The following is a 20,152-nucleotide window of genomic DNA, read 5'->3' as shown; positions in this document are numbered from 1 at the left end:
AACTTTGCTTTCTGCAGTTGAGCTTCCTCTCCATTACTCACAGGGGCTGCCTCCGACATAAAATGACCAATAAGCCAGTTTAGGAAATAGTGAAGGATGAGCCAAGGTCTAATTTGTAGGACAACTTGAGATTCATCCTCCTTTATCTCTATTGATCATTTTGACATGCAAAGCTTTTTTCCCATATGCTCCACTGACTTGCCCAGGGAACAGATATACTTTAATCACTACAGAAAAAAATACTGTATACCAATAACTGTAAAACCTGAATTTATAATTTTCCATCTAGGTTTTAATGCATAGTTACAAACTTACAAGAGCTAGGGCAAACCATAAAGCACTGCTGAAATTGCAATAAGTGTAAAAAGGCTTTTATTTATTTGTCCTTTGAAAATACATGTCCATTTAGGATTATCCTGTCAAGCAGATGAAAATGTGGTTGTTAGAAAAGCAAAGACTGGCCATTTGGCAGGTCTGGTATTTGCCAGAAGAGCTGATGAGGCCAAAAACAGCTCTTGCATACTGTTCTTCCTCGTGTGCACAGTCTGCAGTTGGGTCCAGTTGTATTCCAGTTGGATACAAATTTTATCCTTACAGCCTCCATAAACACTGATCATGTAATTATATATGTGGCTTCATGATATGTATTCCATTGCTTTATCTAGTCCCAATGGTCTACTGATGGCCACCCTGTAGGCTAAAGTTTACAGAGCCATTGAAGCACACAACATGAAAGATTGATGGAAGACATGATACAAACATGGATGAGAAAACACAGACCGCCTCAGGCATGGAACATTCCCCATCAGTGACTTCTTAGCTTTGACTACAAGATGCAATCTGTTCTTTTCAAATTAATAGATACTGTAGATAAATGATAAATATGATTCAGTGTTACCAGTGGTCTACAGTAACAAGATCAGTGGCTGACCCTTGTGGTAGTTTCACAAAATATATGTTACATTAAATTTAACCAACATTAAAGGCAGCATGAATTCTTAGGTTTAATATACAGCAACAGCATAACTTTTCAAAAAGTCTCCCCATTGGATTAATATTTAGTTATTTCTGAGCTCCACTCAGGTGACTGTGCCTAGGCTGTGATGATGCCAGCAGTCTGCTGCGGACAGGAAGAAACAGTTCCACAGTCTTTTCATACTCAATGACTCAATTGAAACATAAGTTTGTAGTACCAAGATGGGAGTTTGATCTGCATTAAACATTTATGAACATAGCTAGGAACTGTGCAGACACCAAATATTACAAAATAGTGTAATTTCTTAGCCACCATATCTGTCCACCATTAGGTAGATGGTGGTCCTGGATTATGCCGGAACACGTACCCCACCCCCGTCCTTCTGGAGACAAATGCAAATAAAAGCAGTGTGAAGGGGAATTCTCTGAAAAAGTGAATTTAAGACCTACAGGCACAATGGCTGGCTTGTCAATTTTGGCATTGCTAAACTACTTTAGGGATCTGGGCTGTCAGCCATGGATTGTGTAAGTCTGAAAAGCAAGGGACGGTAGTAGGAAGATTAGGCCCTGGACAACTATAATACACAGCATTACAGTTGTGTGGAATTCCTGCAACCCTTTGCCAATTTAGGCCACCAGAGAAAGTGGGGGCCCGGGGCAACTGTTTTTGACCCACTTACCTTTCTGACCTGGTAGAAAAACAACCCCCTAGCTGCTCTCTTTGGTCCTCCAATGACCTTCTATGTCCTTCTAATGACTTCCTCACTCATAAGCTCATCACACGCACGGCTCCAAGACTTTTCTAGAGCTGCCCCAACTCTCTGGAATGGTCTTTCTCATCCTATTTGGCTTGCTCCTACTTTCCGCTCCTTTAAAAGAGAAGTAAAAAAAACATCTTTTTAAACTTGCCTACCCGTCTTCTTCTGTCTCCTAAAACCCTCAGTACTTCCCACCATTCCATATCCCCCTCCTATTGTCTGTTACTACCCCCACCTCCTAGATTGTAAGCTCTTCTGAGCAGGGTCCTCTCCTCCTCCTGTGTCACTGTCTGTCATTTGCAACCCCTGTTTAAAGAACAGTGCTGCGTAATACGTTGGCACTATATAAATCCTGTTTATTATTATTAATAATAATAATAATAATAATAACAACTGCCCAGTTTGCTCCCCTAAAAGTGTCTCTAGAGAAGTAACAATGTGTACAGAACTATAGCAGACAAGGGTTACTAGCAGCTTATGACCTTGGTGAAATTCATAAAGCCCTGATAGCAATCAAACCCAGAATCTAGCTCTGCAAGCTGAATGCTCCAATAACTCAGCCACCAGCCGTGTCACAAATGCATTATGTGCTTTATAATAACCTAATTTGGAACATTTTGCATAGGGCAGAAATAAACAAAATAATCTTAATATTCCCTATGACCAGACATATAAGTAGGGATTAGGTCAGAAGGCTTTACTAGTTTCCCACATGGGCTGATCAAATGAAAAAATGCATTACATCTTTTCATCCTAATATAAAGTCTTTATTAAAGAGCGGTCAACTTGTGTGCATGTGTGTTTGGAAGGGTCAGTTGCCTGCAGGTCCTCTTTATGAACTAGGCCATCTACTTCTCGAAACATTTCATTTACCCTTACGTCCTTTTCAATAGTGGATTTCTACTTGTAAAGTGTACCTTTAACTTGACAGGTTGTCTGTGCGCTCAGCCAAATGTCTGTATTTCCTAATCAGCGTTAAGGCCTCCAAATTGACTCCCCCCAAATAACCATTAATTTGAGCTGTCAGGGAGGTAATTAAAACGCTATATTCCCAGTTACAGCCTGGCATTCCTCTGCCGCACATTAGAAGCGGCAGCCATCAGTAGCTAATGAAGTTATGGGCTTGTGGTTGGACGCAATAACCGGGAGCAATAACCGGATCCCGAGCTTGTGGGAGAATCAAATGTTGCATTACGTCTAGTGCGGTTTTCGACTTTGCCAATAACGAGAACATTTGGAAAGACAGGGTGTCGCAATAACGTGGCAGAAGGAGCACATTATTGTACTGGAGAGCCATTTACAGGATTATAGATTGAAAGATATTTTAATATTATCTATCTGCGGTACTGGAGCAAGCAGAATAAAAGCAAGAGAACCTGTGCTTTGCCAATGCAGGACAAAATAACAGGTCCACTTCTTGCATGTGCAAACAGTCCAAAGGATATATAGAAATAATAACGCCATATCTAGAAGAAGATTTATAGAACAGGTTGTAAAACATTTTGATTTGTATTCCTTGCACTGTGCCTCATATACATGCCAGGATAAACTCTTACCTTGTGCAATGCATCATAATCATGTTTTATTAATAGCTCTGTTATGCTAATTCACTAATTCTCCAAATGTGCATTTACTGTCTTCAAAGAAGGTTTATTTTTTTTAGCGCATGAACATGCATTAGCTGTTTTGACAGAATAATAATTCAATAAACATTCAGTGCAACATTTATAGAAATAATTCCTATCTAATTAAAGGGAAATGAATTGATAATGGATACTTATGAGATGTAATTTGGCAGGGTACACAGGGGTAACAGAGGTTTATTTCCTATTTTAGGATAGATGGAGGAAAATGAAGGATTTAAATAGCTCCATCAGCTATCTAAAAGTAATTTTGGAGTTTTGGATTTGTGAAGATAGCTGCCTGGAAATAATCCTAACAGAGGGCTTAAAGGGCCAGTACACACACAACCGATATTTCAGTTTGATCCTGTATTGTCATCTGAAACAAGCACGACTATGTTGTGGTCCCCTGATTGGTGCACAAGCTATTGAAAATGCCCACTGTTCACTCTTTGTAGTAGAGCACAGCTGGGTGCCACTTACTCCTCCTTCACCTTCCATAGAACAGAATAGCGCTTATTCATTCATCTGTCACTGGACAATCACAAAAGATCGTTTCCAGCGGCAGTAACCTTTGCATGTGTAAGGCAATTCGTTTTAAAATAAACTGTATCCTGAAAGAAACCACACCTGACAATTTGGGAACGCAGCACATGCCACGTGGCAATTTATTGCTGTGATTTACTGCCACATTTAAAGCCACATTGTGTCACACCACAACACGGGGGTGTTTGCTTTAATGCAGTGTTTCTCAACCCTTTTAACATAGGGGAACTCTTGAAAAAATGTATTTTTGGGGGGATATCCTGATATAATTACTCTATCCAAAACTCACAGTACATGGTGGTCAATGAGGAGAATGCCTCTTACATTGATGGCCATTGAGAAGAATATCACCCTAACAGATAGATATAAAGCCAAATAGATGATTGGTGTTAGTGGCAACCACTGGTGGAACCTTAGGGTACCACTGAACCCTGGTTGAGAAACACTGCTTTAGTACGTTGGATACATTATGGTAACTCAAATGTTTAAAGCTTTTGTATGATATCCATGTTGAGTTCCCGCATCTACACCCCTGATATGCTCATTATAGGAAATTCCCATCACACCTGCTTTATTTCTTTACATTTTTTAATTACCATAAAGAATTTTACAGATGGAACTGGAACATACAGGTGGGTGGTCACACCCAAAACTTCCAGACAGAAACACAATTATTATTTATATCTCACTATTGGAGCCTCCATGCTCTAACTATACCAAAGTATAATTTTTTGGTGGTCCAGCCATCTTTTATATTTATTTACAACATGTTGGTCTTAAGATGTTTTCTAACATTGTTGTTCCTTTCTTCAGCTACTACGGACTGACAGTGTGGTTCCCAGACATGATCAAACATCTGCAGAACATCGACTATGCCTCACGCACTAAATACTTCTCCAACGAGAGGGTGTATAGCTTCAACTTTAACTTCACTCTAGAAAATCAAGTCCATAGAAATGGAGAATACCAAAACGACAAGTAAGATTTGATATGTCCTAATGTGAGTTAAAAATGTAAGAAGTAAAGTAGTAGCCACTGCCACTTCTTAATAAGTCAAGCAAGCTCCAACCAACACCAACCAAACCCTCTCTTACATTGGGCCTGATTTAATAAAACCCTCCAAGAAAAGGATAGATTTTCATCAGTGAAGCTGGGTGATATAGCAAACCTAGATCTGGTCCAGGATTAAAAACATTTGCTAATAAATTGTAAATTACTTTTAAGAAATCCATTCCAAGTTGGCTGGATCACCCAGCTTCACCAATGAAAGTCTTGCAGTAGTTCAATAAATCAGGCCCGTTAATGGAAGTTCTACTTTACATTGGTGTTCATTGAAGAAGTTCTGTGCTATACTGATCAGTGTAGAATGTTCTGTACATTGGTGGTGATTTGAAAATATGCCCCTAATTTGGTGGGCAGCAGAAAAATGCTATGTTGGAAAAATAGGAATACTCCCCTTACCTAAAAAGATCATTGGTGTCAGTGTTAGCCAAACTGAGAGGCAGATGTTGTGGAATCTTGGAGAACCCTTGATGAAGGTATATCATTGTATAAGTTTTTCTCTCTGTGTTAAACTTCGTTTGATGCCCTCTATTCCTTTTATTTCTTGCAGGGTGTCACAAGGGTTTTACTAAGACACATCGAGATGACAATTTTCTTAGTGCTGTCACAGCTAGCAATAAAAATCTGACAGATGACGGGTGAATGGGGGCGGCACTCTAATGCTTTTGCACAGTGTGTTGAACATAGGGGGGACCTCATAGGTGCAAGCTGCTTCTAGTTCTGGCACCAACTGGGGTGGATTCAGAACCAGGCTAAATTACTCAACTGTGGAGTAGTCTGTAAGGAGGTCCAGGCCCAGTTTGTGCTGTATGATTGGCTCACAAGAAGCTTGCTGAACAGAATTATTGGTCCTTTGGCAGTTAAAATAATTCCCAAATATACATTTTATAGAAAATTGCTTTCCTGGGGTTCAGGTTTCATTTTATATTGTCCCTTGAATTTTGGATGGGCCCTGGGGGGATTAAGTTCTCTAAAATGATCAATTGGCCCTTTACAGGGATACAGTGTAACAAAATCAGAGGGGGTAATATGGAGGCCATAGACAGACACTCATGAGTGACACCGATATAAATAAATTGAGGGTAAGTATTAGGGGAAGGTCCTAGTAATTTATTACATGCTGTTTGATCACTATTCTTGTCTATTTAGTATAGAGGATCAGTAAAATCAAGTATATTGTAAATATATATTTCAATTTATGTTCACTTAATAAATGTTTCTCTACTCCCTATTCTCTACTGACATCACATAGATCAGTGTTTCTCAACTAGAACTTCATGGAACCCAAGGGTTCCTTCAGACGTTGCTAGGAGAGCAATTTGTTACTCTTAGTTCAGTTCAACTAGACATGATCGTTTTACTTTTTTGTATACTTACCAATGGCCAGCAATGTCAGAGGCATGCTTCCTCTCCTACCACACTAATGTACTGTTTGTTAACAGACTGTACTGTCTGTTTGTAAGTTGTGGATATAGTAATTATAGCAGTGGTGAAGACCTGAAAGTTATTTCAAGGTGTCCCCCCATGTTATATAGGTGGAAAAATGCTGGAATAGACACTGATTGTTAGATTACCCAACGTTACAGCTAGGTACCTAGAATTATCCCTTTTAAAGGTTTCCAATCTCTGTTCACTTTTTAGTTGGACAAATTAAACAACTGTAACTAGGAAAGAGTACATTTTAGGGCATTATTGTGGGTTAGAAAATGGCAGCCCACATTCTCTGACTCAGTCCTCTGCTTCATTCTCCTTCCTGGCAGGATACAGCAGATTTGGCTTACCTTCTCACGAGGGCAATATCCCCTTCATTACCAAATTACACATATGCCAAATGCATCCATAACCCTTTAATATCCTGGGCATAGTGCCAAACCCAGCAGCATTACTTTCATTAACCTTGGCAGTTTGCACATTGTTAGAGAAAAATCACAAATAGGAGGAACCAACCCAATCTAGATCTAGAATACGACAAGAAGCAATAACCCTTTTATGGCCAGCTCTAGAAAACCATTGGAGGCTCTAACCCTTTCATCACTATCTATATTTTTAACCAAATGGCATTGCTAAACTACTTTAGGGATCTGGGCTGTCAGCCATGGATTGTGTAAGTCTGAAAAGTCTATAACCAAATCTATAACCAAATGATGCGCCACTCTATGATGGGATGAGGAGCATCAATGGAGACAACAGCCATTATATAACCAGATCTGGCCTGCCAGGAGGGGCAATGATCCTTTATTAACTAGATCTAGAGTAACACAGGTGTAGTGACCATGGCTATTACCAAAAAAAGCAAAATCCTATTCATGACTAGATCAAGAATGATACAGGAGTCAGCAACCCATTCATAATCAACCATAGAGCATCAGTGAAAGTAATGACCTATTCTAAACAGGATCTTAATTAGCCCTGCGGATAGGAACCATTTTATGTATTCAAATGTAGAACATCAATGGAGGCAGTAACACTCTTATAAGTTTATTTAGCCAGAAAGAGGTTCCAGTAAAAACTTTAGGATCAGATTTAAAATGCCAATAGAGATAATAACACTTAGCAAAAGAAGTAACCCTTTTACAATGAGCTCTAAAATGATGAATTAGCCAGTAGTCTTTTTTTGGGTCGGATCCAGAACCACAAAAGACAGAAACTCTTTTATAACTAGAACGCCAGAGGTTAAAAGATCTGAATCTTAATGAAGGCAGCACACACTATTCAATAACTAGATCTTAGGCAACACAGTCAGTTGTGAATGGATTAGAACTAAAATTGGGTATTTGCATCCTAAAATTTGTCTAATGCTGTTTGGCTGGGTAGCTGCCACCACATTACTGGAGACACAAGCTTCAACTGAGCACAGCCACCTTTCAGATTCTGCTCACTGATGACAGATTCAATGTAATTGTACATTCTAGTGTTTAGAAGAAGTAGGGAGTGGGTAATATCTATTGAGCTGCTGATAGGCTTCTATATGGTCAAAATAACAGAGAGTGTCTAGGCACTGTCAAATGTTTAGAAGGTTTTGTTGCTTTTATTCAGGAGCTATAATGATGGGTACTATATGGCCAAACATTTGTGTGCACTCGATGATCACATTTATAAACGCTTGTTGACATTCTATCCCAAAAAATTAATTTAGAGTATGCTCCACTTTTTTTTTTACAAAATCTTTTACAAAATCTTAAAATCTTACCATATGATTTTGAAAAGTACCCATGGAAATGTGTGCCTATTTTGCCAAAAGAGCATTGGTAAGGTTTGGTACAGATATTGGATGCCAAGACTTGGCTTACAATTGGCATTATAACACATTCTTATGTTCTAAAGTAGGATTGAAGTCAGGACATTCAAGTTCCTCCTAACCAAGTTCATCAGTGGGGTAATTTGGAGTAATGTGCTAGGGCAGAAAAGGGTCATGTCCAAATTGTCACCACAAAACTAGAAGAATATAATTGTCTAAAACGTCTTTGTATGCTGTAGTAAAACTGTACCCTTCATTGGATCCAATAATTTGAAGAGAGATCTACATATTTATATATAACATATAAAAGAAAATGATTATATATATATATATATATATATATATATTTATAGATAAGTATAGCTTCACTAGAAGACTACATCCAAACTGCAACAGAAATGGATATGTTTAAAATGGTTAAAATAAAATCCATAATATCATTTTGTTCTGATTTTGCTACTAGAAAAGTCAGAGGACAGAGATATGACATTATTCCAGTATCTACAACCTGTCCTTCTGAGACATGTACATGACTTATGTCTAGTGAGGCCTGAAATCAATACACCTCCTCCGCTTTCTTCATAAGGTTCATTGGCCTCAAGTTGAAATCTGTCATATTTGAGGACTCCTTGTTCAAAGACTGCTACTTTGAAGATATAACATCCAGTAACACGTTCTTCAAGAATTGTACTTTCATCTCCACCATGTTCTACAACACAGGTAAGTGATTACGTGTGTCATTCAGTTGTGGCCCTATCCTACTGAGGACATTTTTTTTTTTACATAGATGGTTTCTTCTCTCTTTTCCAAAAGAAGAAGATAGAAACAAAAAAGGGAGGGTTTGTTTTTAGAAAAGTAAAAATGTTTAAATTGCAATATATATATATATAACACCTTATGTTTTACTTTTTAAAAAAAAAAAGTTCTCATGTAAAGGTAGTTCTACCACTGTGCTGAATGGCATTCACGTAATAAAGTGCATGCATAGTAGAGTGAGCTGTGGTGATGCACTTTAAGGGTGCCTGTTCATGGCATTGACTGCCACTTAAACTTGAAGACTGGCAAATCTATTGGTGGAAAAAAATTAAAGTAGAACTATAGTTCCACAATAAAAACAATTGCAAGCAGGCAGGATTTTTATTGCAGAAGGGTTAGGAAATGTCCCTTCTAAATCAAATACACTCACCTGCCTGTACCTGTTTGCAATCTTCCTGTAAAAGTACACTGAAATGCCCATGCACAGCTCAGTACTGGATGCCAAGATATGCTGGGTATCCCAACATCCCCTGGCGCTGCCAAGACTGAATGAACTTCCACAGGACTTATGTCTTCCCAGCCTGGCCCGTAAAGATGGTGATGCCTATTGCAATTAGGAAAGTAGGTTTATTTTATTGCAAAAGGCACATTGCCCATTCCTTCTGCCATAACGGACTTGCCTGGTTACTATTTTTAATTAAGTTTAGTTCTGCTTTTATCTGAAGAAAGAGTTTTAGATTACAGGTGAGTATTGCATCCAAAGCTGCACTTGTTTCATTTTTTTTTTTTTTTGTTAATGAGCTCTAAGATTTGTTTTTAAATGGGAACATCTTTTATTTGTTCTTGCTTACACAGAATGTCTTAGACTGACATCTAGGAACGAGAAAAAATGCATTTTAACAAAATTGTTATACTTCAGGCTTCATTCATACAGAAGCTGTTGTCACTCTTGACACACAGAAAAAAAGGTGACTGTCAAGCTTGGCAATCTAGCAAATCCTACAGAAACCCCAGTGAGATAGGTGGGTGCTCTTCAGCATAGGGTGGGGATACCTTTCCATACTCTATGTCAGCCTGGCCCTTTAAATTGGTACTATAACTGTAATTTAAATTAAAGATTTATGAGAGTTTAGTGATTAGGTTTACATTTACATTAAGACTTTTTTATATGAGTCAGTACTTGGTCTCAGCTTTGTTTCTTATTTGCAGACTTGTTCGACTACAAATTCATCAACAGCCGAATCATTAACAGCACGTTCCTGCACAGCAAAGAGGGCTGCCAGCTGGACTTCAGTGATGATATCAATAACGCTTATATGATTTATTTTGTGAGTTTCCTGGGGACTTTGGCTGTGCTACCCGGCAACATTGTGTCTGCCTTGCTGATGGATAAAATTGGACGTCTTCGTATGTTGGGTAAGAAAAAGAAAAAGATTGGAGTTCCAATTTTAATTAGTGCATGAAGTGCTGGGGAACAAAGCAACAGGTTCACCTAACTATTATCCTCCCAAGCTCTGTATAGACCCATTCCTTTATTCTCTATGCAGTGCAAGTAAAGATGGGAAGACTTTTGTGAGCTCCAAGTGCTATTCTAGAACTTACAATGGTCTGAAGATTCATTCCTGCCCTAATGTGACATCACTGGCAACCTACACAGCCAATAACCAAGCACCAGTACTGTCACAAGAGGGAAAGGTGTATTATATATATATATTCCCCGCTGTCCCTGGAAAAGGGTCATTTACTATTTATAAAAAAGTGAATAGAGAATCTCCCAGGTCCATGTGTTTTAAAGGCAGTAATTTATTTTCCACCAGGGTGTGTTTCAGTGAATGTCAGATTCACTGCTTTATCAATAGACCTTCAAGTTTTTCTATACGATAATAAATCGTACTTTTTTGAATTCATGTCTTCTTCAAGTAGGAGTTGAGGCAAGGGTAAAGCACTATTTTAAAGGTGGTAAAAAGAGTACAAATGAAAAAAAGAAAAAGTAGAAAAAGTATTAGAGTTCCTCCATAACTCATCTTTCCAAGGCCACATCCCTAGTTAAAGTCATAACAAAAAATAGAAAATCCAGTTTGGGACTTTAAAGGCCAAAATTACTGATATAAAAATCATAAAAACTTTTATTCAAATACAAAAGGACAATAAGCAATTACATAAAAACATACAGCATACTATTGAGTATCTTCTGCATGGGCACCCACTATGATATTCCCACTGTCAATGTGTTTCGCGGAAACTATGTCCGCTTCTTCAGGACAGGCAGGGAGATCTATGGTGTTAACACATTATCATATCAAAAGTAAATACTGTCATATATATTGTCATATTTTTGGACCAACAACTATTGTACCAATTTGTCTTTTTTAGCGGGATCCAGTGTGATGTCTTGTATCAGCTGTTTCTTCCTGTTCTTCGGAAACAGCGAGTCCGCCATGATTGCCTTACTCTGCCTCTTTGGTGGAGTCAGTATCGCCTCATGGAATGCTCTGGATGTATTGACCGTGGAGCTTTACCCATCTGACAAAAGGTATTTATCTTTTAGTAAATGAAAACAATTACAGGTGCAATGGTTAATGAATACACACAATCTTCTAAACTCCATGGAATAACTAAGGGTGGCCTCTTCTGCAATAATATCAATTACATTGTTTCTAATTTTCTGGGGGCCACTGAACACCCTGCATCTTTGTTAAGAGAGTGCAGAGGGGGGTTGTAGTCTTGCCCTATGGTTACAACGCTGTTTCTCCATAGACAGTATGATCAGTGAGTGTTGTCATATTAGCACAGGAAATTTGTTATTGGCAGAAACACCAGGTCCCAACAAAAGTTCCCCAAACAGAACTCAAAAAAGTTCCCCAAAACATCCCCCGGGATGTTTAGCAAGCAGGTCTGAGTCTGAGATGGGAGAGTGGGTGGGTTTTGTAGTGCCTTATAAACATCTATGGAGCTATAGTGCATATGCACAACTACTATGGGATGAACGTAAATAAATGGTGAGCTCAAAGCCTTCTGGATCTCAATAAGTAGAAACTTGTGGAGGGTGGGGGTTGGCTAGGTTAGGTCAGGGGAGGGATTTAGAACAGATATATTTTGTTCACAGGTAAGGATGACCTTTAGCGCAGCATTATATGTGGGACTTTTTATGCACATGGCAACCTACAAGCACATAAAAGCCTGTGGCACACTGTCCTTTGCTATTGTTTAACCACCGAGGCCATAAACTCATAAACATAAACTCATAAACTCATCTCTCAAGGAAAAACAGATAAGGTGCTTAATTACTCAGCTGTCTCAGCCCATTGATGTCAGATGTCACAATAAGCCATCATTACACACTATATTGTCCCATCCATCATCTGGGATTTTATCCATCAAAAGGCTTTTGGTCCTTTCAAGACTAGTTTATGTTCACAAATACACAGAAAGCATAGATAAGATTCTCCCATTTGGTGGACAGAATGACTTTTAAAGGGCAAGGGTTTACATTTATTTGTTTACATCTCCTTTATTTAAATACTCAAAACAGCAAGTCGATTATATATATTACAATAACTTCGGAAAATTTATTTACAGGGACAAACCTGCTTCTACTGTAAGATACTGATTCAGTAAAGTCTGAAAACCAATAGAAGTAGGAGGAGCTGCCTTTTGTAATTATTAGTTTCAGCAAAACTGTCAGAAAATAGGGTGGCCTCGTGGCATGTATTTTAAGTAAATGAAAGCAGATATTTTATCCTTGTTGGATTTTTTTAATTTTTTTTATTTTGGAGGATGTAACAGAAGGAGACAGAACACACAAAGGTGGTCTGGAATTTATAAAACTCACAAGTGGAACAATAGAAACTACGGGTGGGAATTATGGAAGGGATATTTCACTGTTGAAGAATCTAAGACATAGGGTCTGATTTATTAAAAATCTCCAAGACTGGAGAAGATAGACTACCATGGGAAAACCAGGGTGATCCAACAAACCTGTGAGGGATCTGGTCCAGAATTAAAAATATTTGCCAACTAATAGCAAATTATTTTTAGGAAATCCATTCCAGGCTGGCTAAATCATAGACGTTTTCCCTTGATAGTCTATCTTCTCCAGTCTTGGGGAGCTTTAATAAATCAGCCCCATAGATGTATTAAGCTAAGGCCTGACTTAGCTCACCAGGCTCCATCTAACTAAATATTACTTCCAGGTATACTGATGTTTTAGAGCCTTTATTGAAAGTGCTGTCCAATACCATCCCTGAGGTTTCCTTCATATTTTTTACCTTCTTATTTTCTCACTGTAGGACAACTGCCTTTGGATTCCTAAATGCCCTCTGCAAGCTGGCTGCCGTCCTGGGAATAAGCATCTTCACCTCCTTTGTCGGAGTGGCCAAGGCAGTGCCAATCCTCCTGGCTTCTGCCGCATTGGCGCTGGGTAGCTTTTTAGCCTTGAAACTGCCAGAAACACGAGGCCAGGTGCTTCAGTGAGATGACAAGAGAAATCGGATTTGTAGACACTGTGAAATGTCTCTTTCTTTTCAGGTCCCTCCTCGTTTCCTCCTCATAGAGTGTTGGCATAACTCATATTCACATACATATAGCTTTGATGGGTTATTAGAGATGGCAATGTTTGCACTACTCTTAATTCTGAGAAGTCCATTGAACAATGGTTTATGGGCTGGAACAGTTTTCTTACTTTTAAATCTTTTTTTTTTCTTTTAATCATAGGGGAATTCTTTAAATAATTTTTAGATCTCAGGGAATCCTGAGGCAAATCCTTTTCATAACATCTGCTGCCCTGTACAACATTTATTTAGTAATAATCATGAAAAAAAACAAATAGTAATGGTCAGAATAAATGTCCCCTTACCCTGGTGGTCACTTTATTGATATTGGTGGTCAGTGGAGAATTGCCCCTTTTATATGAGTGTCTAGTGGAGAAGGGTTCCCTTACATTGGTGGTCTGTGGGAGTACGACTGCATCTTACATTGGTGGCACCATCAAGTGGAAAGTCAATCACACCATTGCTCACTTCCCAAAGAACCCCTAGCCAGTTCATCGCCAAGGATGAACATACCTATAATAACTATTAGCACCTGTTATATATGGGGGAAGGGACATACAAGTTCAGGGAGATGAGCCACATCTAAAGGATCTCCATGTTTCCATGTTCAGATTTAGTCATATGATTGTCAATGATTGAACATCTAAGTTGAAGTTCAAACTTTGCGTGTATGAACAGTTTTAGGACAACAGCTCTTTAGAGTCGATGTGAAACTTAGAATTCAGTTTAGGGTATGTGAAGGTGTTTTGGCATCTTTGTTTTTAAGGCCTTGGTCCAACCAGGTAGATCTGCTCTTAACATCTTCAATCCAGCATGTTTCCTAACTCACATAATGAGCAATCAGCTTTACAACTTATGCCCTAGTTCTCCAGATATTACTATAATAAATCAAGCACAAGAGGTACTGATCCTTTCTAAACGTGTGGGCTAAGAATGGCACGGTTCAGAGTTCAGATCCCCAAATTAGTAAAGGGCTCACTTATGTCCACCATGGAGTTCTAAATTCTAGGTCAACTTTTTCGTTTTATGTAGACATCTCCATTGGTCACGTTTGAGTAACATAAAGCTTACGATGCTCATCAACATTTGTTAGCTAGTAGGCTAGGATGGTCTTCATCAAAGCAGGCCAGCTATAGTCAGAACAGGAAACCACCGTATAGATACTTGTCAGTTTCTCCCCCCAGGTACCCCCTGACCAACTGTTCTCAAGTTCAGAAGCAGTTAGCATGGTTATAAATTTTTCCAACTAAGGAACATTATTCTTTCCAAGATAAGATGGGATTGTTCTCCCACTCTCCCTCCTCCACTGACATGAACATGTAGAACCTTACATGCATGGCTGACCACCATGTGATATCAATTGACCACTTAAATCACTTGTCCCCCTAACTAGTCTCCCCATATTACCCTTAATGACCCAGTGGTAATGCCCTCAGATATACAGAAAGCACAAATATCAGACTAGCTATTGATAGACAGAAACTAAACATTCCATAAAAAGAAGGTACATTCCATATCAGTGTGGTCTTCATTTTAGTCAAAATGGAGGTATACAGTGATTAAAGCACAGTTAAAGGAATGAGAACATTAACAAACTTGACGCATATCAGTTCTAGAATCTGAAAATCACATGGGCAGGGATTAACCTGTAAGTGGGCAGATTTTATCATTAACCTTTGAATAAGAAGGTATAACCTGTCCAAGAAAGTGTAAACTGTCTACTAGACCATGTTACAAAAGACGGTTGACCGATGTTGTTCCAGGATCTGGAACTGTAACATTGGCAAGTGTGACATTACAGGATTCATTTTGTTTTTCATTTGGCGTCCAAAAACCATCCCCATTTGGGTCCCACTACAGAACAGCTCCTGAATTAAGATTTCAGTAAAGAACTGTTCAATGTATAGTATTTGTCCAAATTGTTACAGTAAGGCTATAGAGTTCAAACCATGTTTCATAGGCCCTATTTTAAAATCTGTGTGACTGTATATGGTGTATACAGTTCAAAGGCTTATTCACCCGTCAAACACCTGTTTTGCCCTGGCTGGCCGTGAAATATTGTACTTCTGAGGCTTTTTTTGTGTAATATGGAGGATTACGTACCTCATGAGATCTTAATATTGCTATATGTTCTTCAGAAACAAAACAGCCATTTCTAAGAGTCTTTAACGCCTCCTTGCTTTGGTAGAACCCTATATTGTATAATAGTTGGACTTCTGTTTTATAATAGAGATCTCCCATGCAGGTGAGTGCTGCCTGATTTACATTTAACAAGTCCTTGTTCTGAGTTGCAGTAGTCAAGTGGCAGCCATATTGTCTCCAAGCACACTGCATGCCTTTATGGAAATACATTCTGAGCTGCCAGAGTAGTTACATTTATACATACAGTATATATATATATATATCTAAAGTAAAACCTTGAATTTAAGTGTAAAGACAAAAAAATAGGTTTATTTATATAATATAAATGGTAATTTCATCACCATGTGTATTATATTGTAAATATTTAGATATATATGGGAAAATGAATATGTAACGGTCTACTTGCTCTTGACATAATAGGACATACCCTTAATTTGTATAGAATATGGACTTCTTTGCAGCTTATTTCATATGTGCACATATCCAGCTTCGTAATGGCCTCCAATGGATAATCATTTGCAGAAATAGACTGTCATTTGTGGCGGTTGTCTAAAAATGGGCCGTATCTTGATTGTGGCAACTAGCCAACAGACCTGATTGGTAAACTATGATGTCATACCTAGCCGACTGTGAAGGTTTTAAGTAGGTCTCAGTCCTACTAACCATTTTTAGGCATTCCTGATCTAGTCCACGGCAAATTGGTGATACAACAAATGGTCAAACCTTGTAGATACAATCCATCAGATTTGATAGCTAGGCACTGTCCTGCTGTTGAAAAACCTAACCAGGCATCTTTTTCCAGAACTGGATGTTTTACAGGAACAAAAATAAGTCTGACAACGTCCAATATCAAAATGTTGACAAAAACTCAAGATGTAAGTCAACTGGACCATACATTCATTGCATACGGGCTGTAACCTGTTTTCGAAGAAATGGCTCGCCAATCTTCAACAGAACTCAACACAAAAGTTGTATCTCTCTGTCCTACTAGTCACGAGTTCAATACACCTCAAAATAAAATAGTATGCAGTAGAAGACAACAACACAAGGTCTTTATTACTTGTAGAGCACAAAAAAATTCATCACATTTTTGAAGAAGATGGCACACAATAGTGATAACGCATAACTACCAATCTATCCCATTATTGCCGACTTGGATTATCTGAACACGTGCGCTGAAACTCAATCTGTTCATCGTTTTACAACTAAATGTACTCATTTGTACAGATATGTAAAGAAAAAAAAATATGAAAAATTGAAATATTTTTGATGGTAGCTATTAATTGTATGTAATGATGCCATATCTTTGTGTAGTGACCATGCTTAACGTTATCTAGGATTGCTCTGTAGTTTTCACGTTAGTAAACTGGATAATAGATATCTTTTGTATATTGTTGTCAAAAGGCTCCGTTAACAGGGTTGGTGTCTTGGGTAGCAAATGGTTCACATCAGCAGATGTCTACATTCCACAAACAGTAGCACAACACTGCCCCCGGGTGGGAAGGGCCACTTTCTTTCCTGGTTGTAAATCTTTGTTTTTAAACATTTTGAGATGGACTGAAGGTGGCAGATATTATCTTGGTCACATGTGCTGTTCATTAAAACGGGGACAAAGGTATTTTTCTCTTTATTAACCGGTAATGTAGTCCCTTAATGTCAGTAGGTCATGACTTCTTACGGTATAGAGCCTACCTATAAATCAGATTTATGCTTTCTCAGATTTCATGACAGGGTGAAAAATCGCACAACGTCCAAAGAGACAAAAGTCCAGCTACCTTTTTTGTCCACATGACATCTCTGATGTGAAATCTGCTCATTTGTATACAGATCAGTCTCACATTGCATTTCCGGTTTATCAGATCCCTTTTGGTGTTCCAAACAACAAAAAGTTGCCTCGTTTTAAAAACTTTCAAGACAAAGCTTAGTGAATTGCTAAGTTAGGAATCCATTTTGGTGAAGGATCTCTTTAAAAAGCAAAACATTCAACAAAGATGAGTTCTAAGCACAGAAAAAGCCAGCAATTTACTATTCTTTGTCAGTTTTGTAAATATCAGTGGTCTATGCGGACTCGAAATTACGCTGTACAGACATTTCTTGAAGACCACACCATAAGTTGTCCTTCGCCTCCATCTCTGAACGTTCGTAATGGCAATGCGTGAGCTGATGACTAACCTTGATCTATAAAAGAGACTGGAACACGTAGCTCAAAGACTACATAAAGAAGAACAAACCCACACAATCACCATCAGCTTGTCATGGACTACATTGTGACAATCAGTTTGTGTGCCGTGTATACGTCACCTGTCATCAATTGCCAAATATTTTTATACTTTCTTTTATTGTCTTAACAGCTGTACCAATTTGTTCCTCAATAACTTATGATGCAATAGTCGTAGCCGTGTTTTAGGGTATGATAATACAACATGAGATGGGGAAGTACGTCAGTTATGGAAGAGATGGACAGTTACCCACTTTCGGCAAAAATTCACACTGAGGATCTAAAAGTTGTTAAGAGGTTCAAGTTGTCCATGGCAGTCTATCAACCTATGAGAGACAGCGGGGTGGATTTGACCTACACAGCCAAACAACTAAGCGATGACTTCACTTTTTTATGCCTAACGCAAAACTTGTTTGACTGCTATGGTTTGTTGACGTCAACTGGGCGAAATAGCTATTGTAGGAACTCCATTCATCCATAGTGGTCAAGGTGGCCATTTTGGTTTAAACAAATGGTAGGTTCTAAATCTTTTATACTTCACAATCTAAAACTAGAACTGTCTAAATGTCACCATCTACAAATATGTTTAAAGATATTTCATCTATGATAAACCTAACAGAGCTAGTTAACAACTTGTTGGCCATTGGATGTTCTTACGTTTTCCATGAACGCCAATTCAGATGTGTCCTTTAGCACAGGTGCATTTACATAGGGGTATTAGACCCAGAAAATCACTTTCCATGGAAATGATCCCACAGGTACTCATGAGTGTGGCAGCTAATCCATTTCATTGTGCCGATACCCAACATTTTGAGTTTCTGGCTGCTAAAAAGTGCCTGGTGGCTGCAAAACTGAACATATCATCATTCCTTCTATTGTTTTCTTTGACTATGGCAAGACAAAGTACGGCATACCAAATACCTGGAAATCCCTTCCAAGTGACGTACTTCCTCTTCTTCTATTTATTAATTAGTTATCTTGTCCTGTACCCATTCTTTGTGGTAGTTGGTTCTCACCTATGTAGTACTGTCTGTTTGCAATGTGTACTGTGGTGTAGTTTTTAGATGTTTGTAAAGAACGGAGGTAAGAAAAAAATGTTAAATCTTTGTCTTGGAAAAAAAAAGCTCCATTTTGTCTATACAAAAGTGAATAGTTCTATGAGAGGTATTATTTTGTCCTGCTGATATGGTGCTGTGGAAGGTCTGTGTGAGACTTTGTGCTCCCTGGAATTTGGTAACCCTCCATTGTGCAATGAACCATTTCCAGATGTGAGCAAAAAATATCAATAAATATGTGTCCACCAATGAAAAATGTTGTTAATTATTGAGTCAAAAGGCTTCGGGTAAAGCCCATGAGAGACGGGGTGGATATGACCTACCCAACCAACCAATCAGGTGATGATTTCACTTTTTTAAGCCTAACCTAAAAGTAGTTGGGTGGATGGACCCAATTGTAAGACTGTTCGTGCTACCTTCATCTAAGATACCATCTTCGGCCAATACAGGTGGTCCCAGGTTAAAGACATCCGACATACGGACGACTCCTAGTTACGAACAGGACTTCCCTGCTCGCTCCTGTGCGGGACAATGGCTTGGAGGAGGGACGGGGGCGGTTTGCATGACTTGCAGAGGAAATCTTTTGCTAAACACAGCTGAGGTTGTGGGTGATCTTAAGAGTGGAGCTGATCTGTAACATCTTGTAACTTTTTAATGACAGTACAAACTCTGCAGTTGTTTCTTTTTGCATATCAAAGCACAGCTTGCTCCAGAAATTAATGAATGTCTAGCCTCCATATTTTTTTTTTTTTTGTTTTTCTTTTTTTCTTTTTTCTTTTTTTTTTCTGTTTTTGCTTTGTTTGTGATTAGCTCACAGTGAGGATTTTATACAGTAACTGACACCATGCTGGCTAATAATATGTTGAGACAAACATCTGTCCTAATTGCATTTATTAATTATCCGACTTACATACAAATTCAACTTAACAACAATCTACAGTCCATATCTCGTATGTAACCCGGGGACTGCCTGTATCTATATTGAAAGCTGCCAAAGCTGACATTTAAAATGGGAGATGGTCGGCTTTCTTAATTGAATGGCTCCAGTGCTTTCTGAGCCACTCACCCCAACTAAGAATACAAATCAGAGGTTCTGACCTCAGCCTAACCTGGTCTACATGCCCGTCCTGACAAAGCCAGAGCCAGTCAACTTTCATTTTAGTAGTATGGCAGAATATATATTTTATTAATATCCTTAAAGTTGTCCTTGGCCAGATCGATGATAGCAGC

The 20,152-nt window shown here is 38.5% G+C and overlaps 1 protein-coding gene across 1 annotated transcript in view; it reads left to right on the top strand.

The window, feature by feature from the left end:
• SV2A (synaptic vesicle glycoprotein 2A) overlaps positions 1–19,178 on the top strand; it is a 66,540-nt gene extending 47,362 nt beyond the window's left edge. Inside the window, exons 9-13 of the mRNA XM_072427685.1 lie at positions 4,715–4,879; positions 8,788–8,921; positions 10,167–10,373; positions 11,331–11,490; positions 13,247–19,178. Coding sequence (XP_072283786.1) covers positions 4,715–4,879; positions 8,788–8,921; positions 10,167–10,373; positions 11,331–11,490; positions 13,247–13,430 — 850 coding nt within the window. The 3' untranslated portion in view covers positions 13,431–19,178. The remainder of the gene's footprint in view (positions 1–4,714; positions 4,880–8,787; positions 8,922–10,166; positions 10,374–11,330; positions 11,491–13,246) is intronic.
• The last annotated feature ends 974 nt before the right edge of the window (positions 19,179–20,152 follow it).

The sequence above is a fragment of the Pyxicephalus adspersus genome, chromosome 12 (genome assembly GCF_032062135.1).
Source record: "Pyxicephalus adspersus chromosome 12, UCB_Pads_2.0, whole genome shotgun sequence".
Lineage (NCBI taxonomy): Eukaryota > Metazoa > Chordata > Amphibia > Anura > Pyxicephalidae > Pyxicephalus > Pyxicephalus adspersus.
This window is presented reverse-complemented; position numbering and strand designations above follow the sequence as displayed.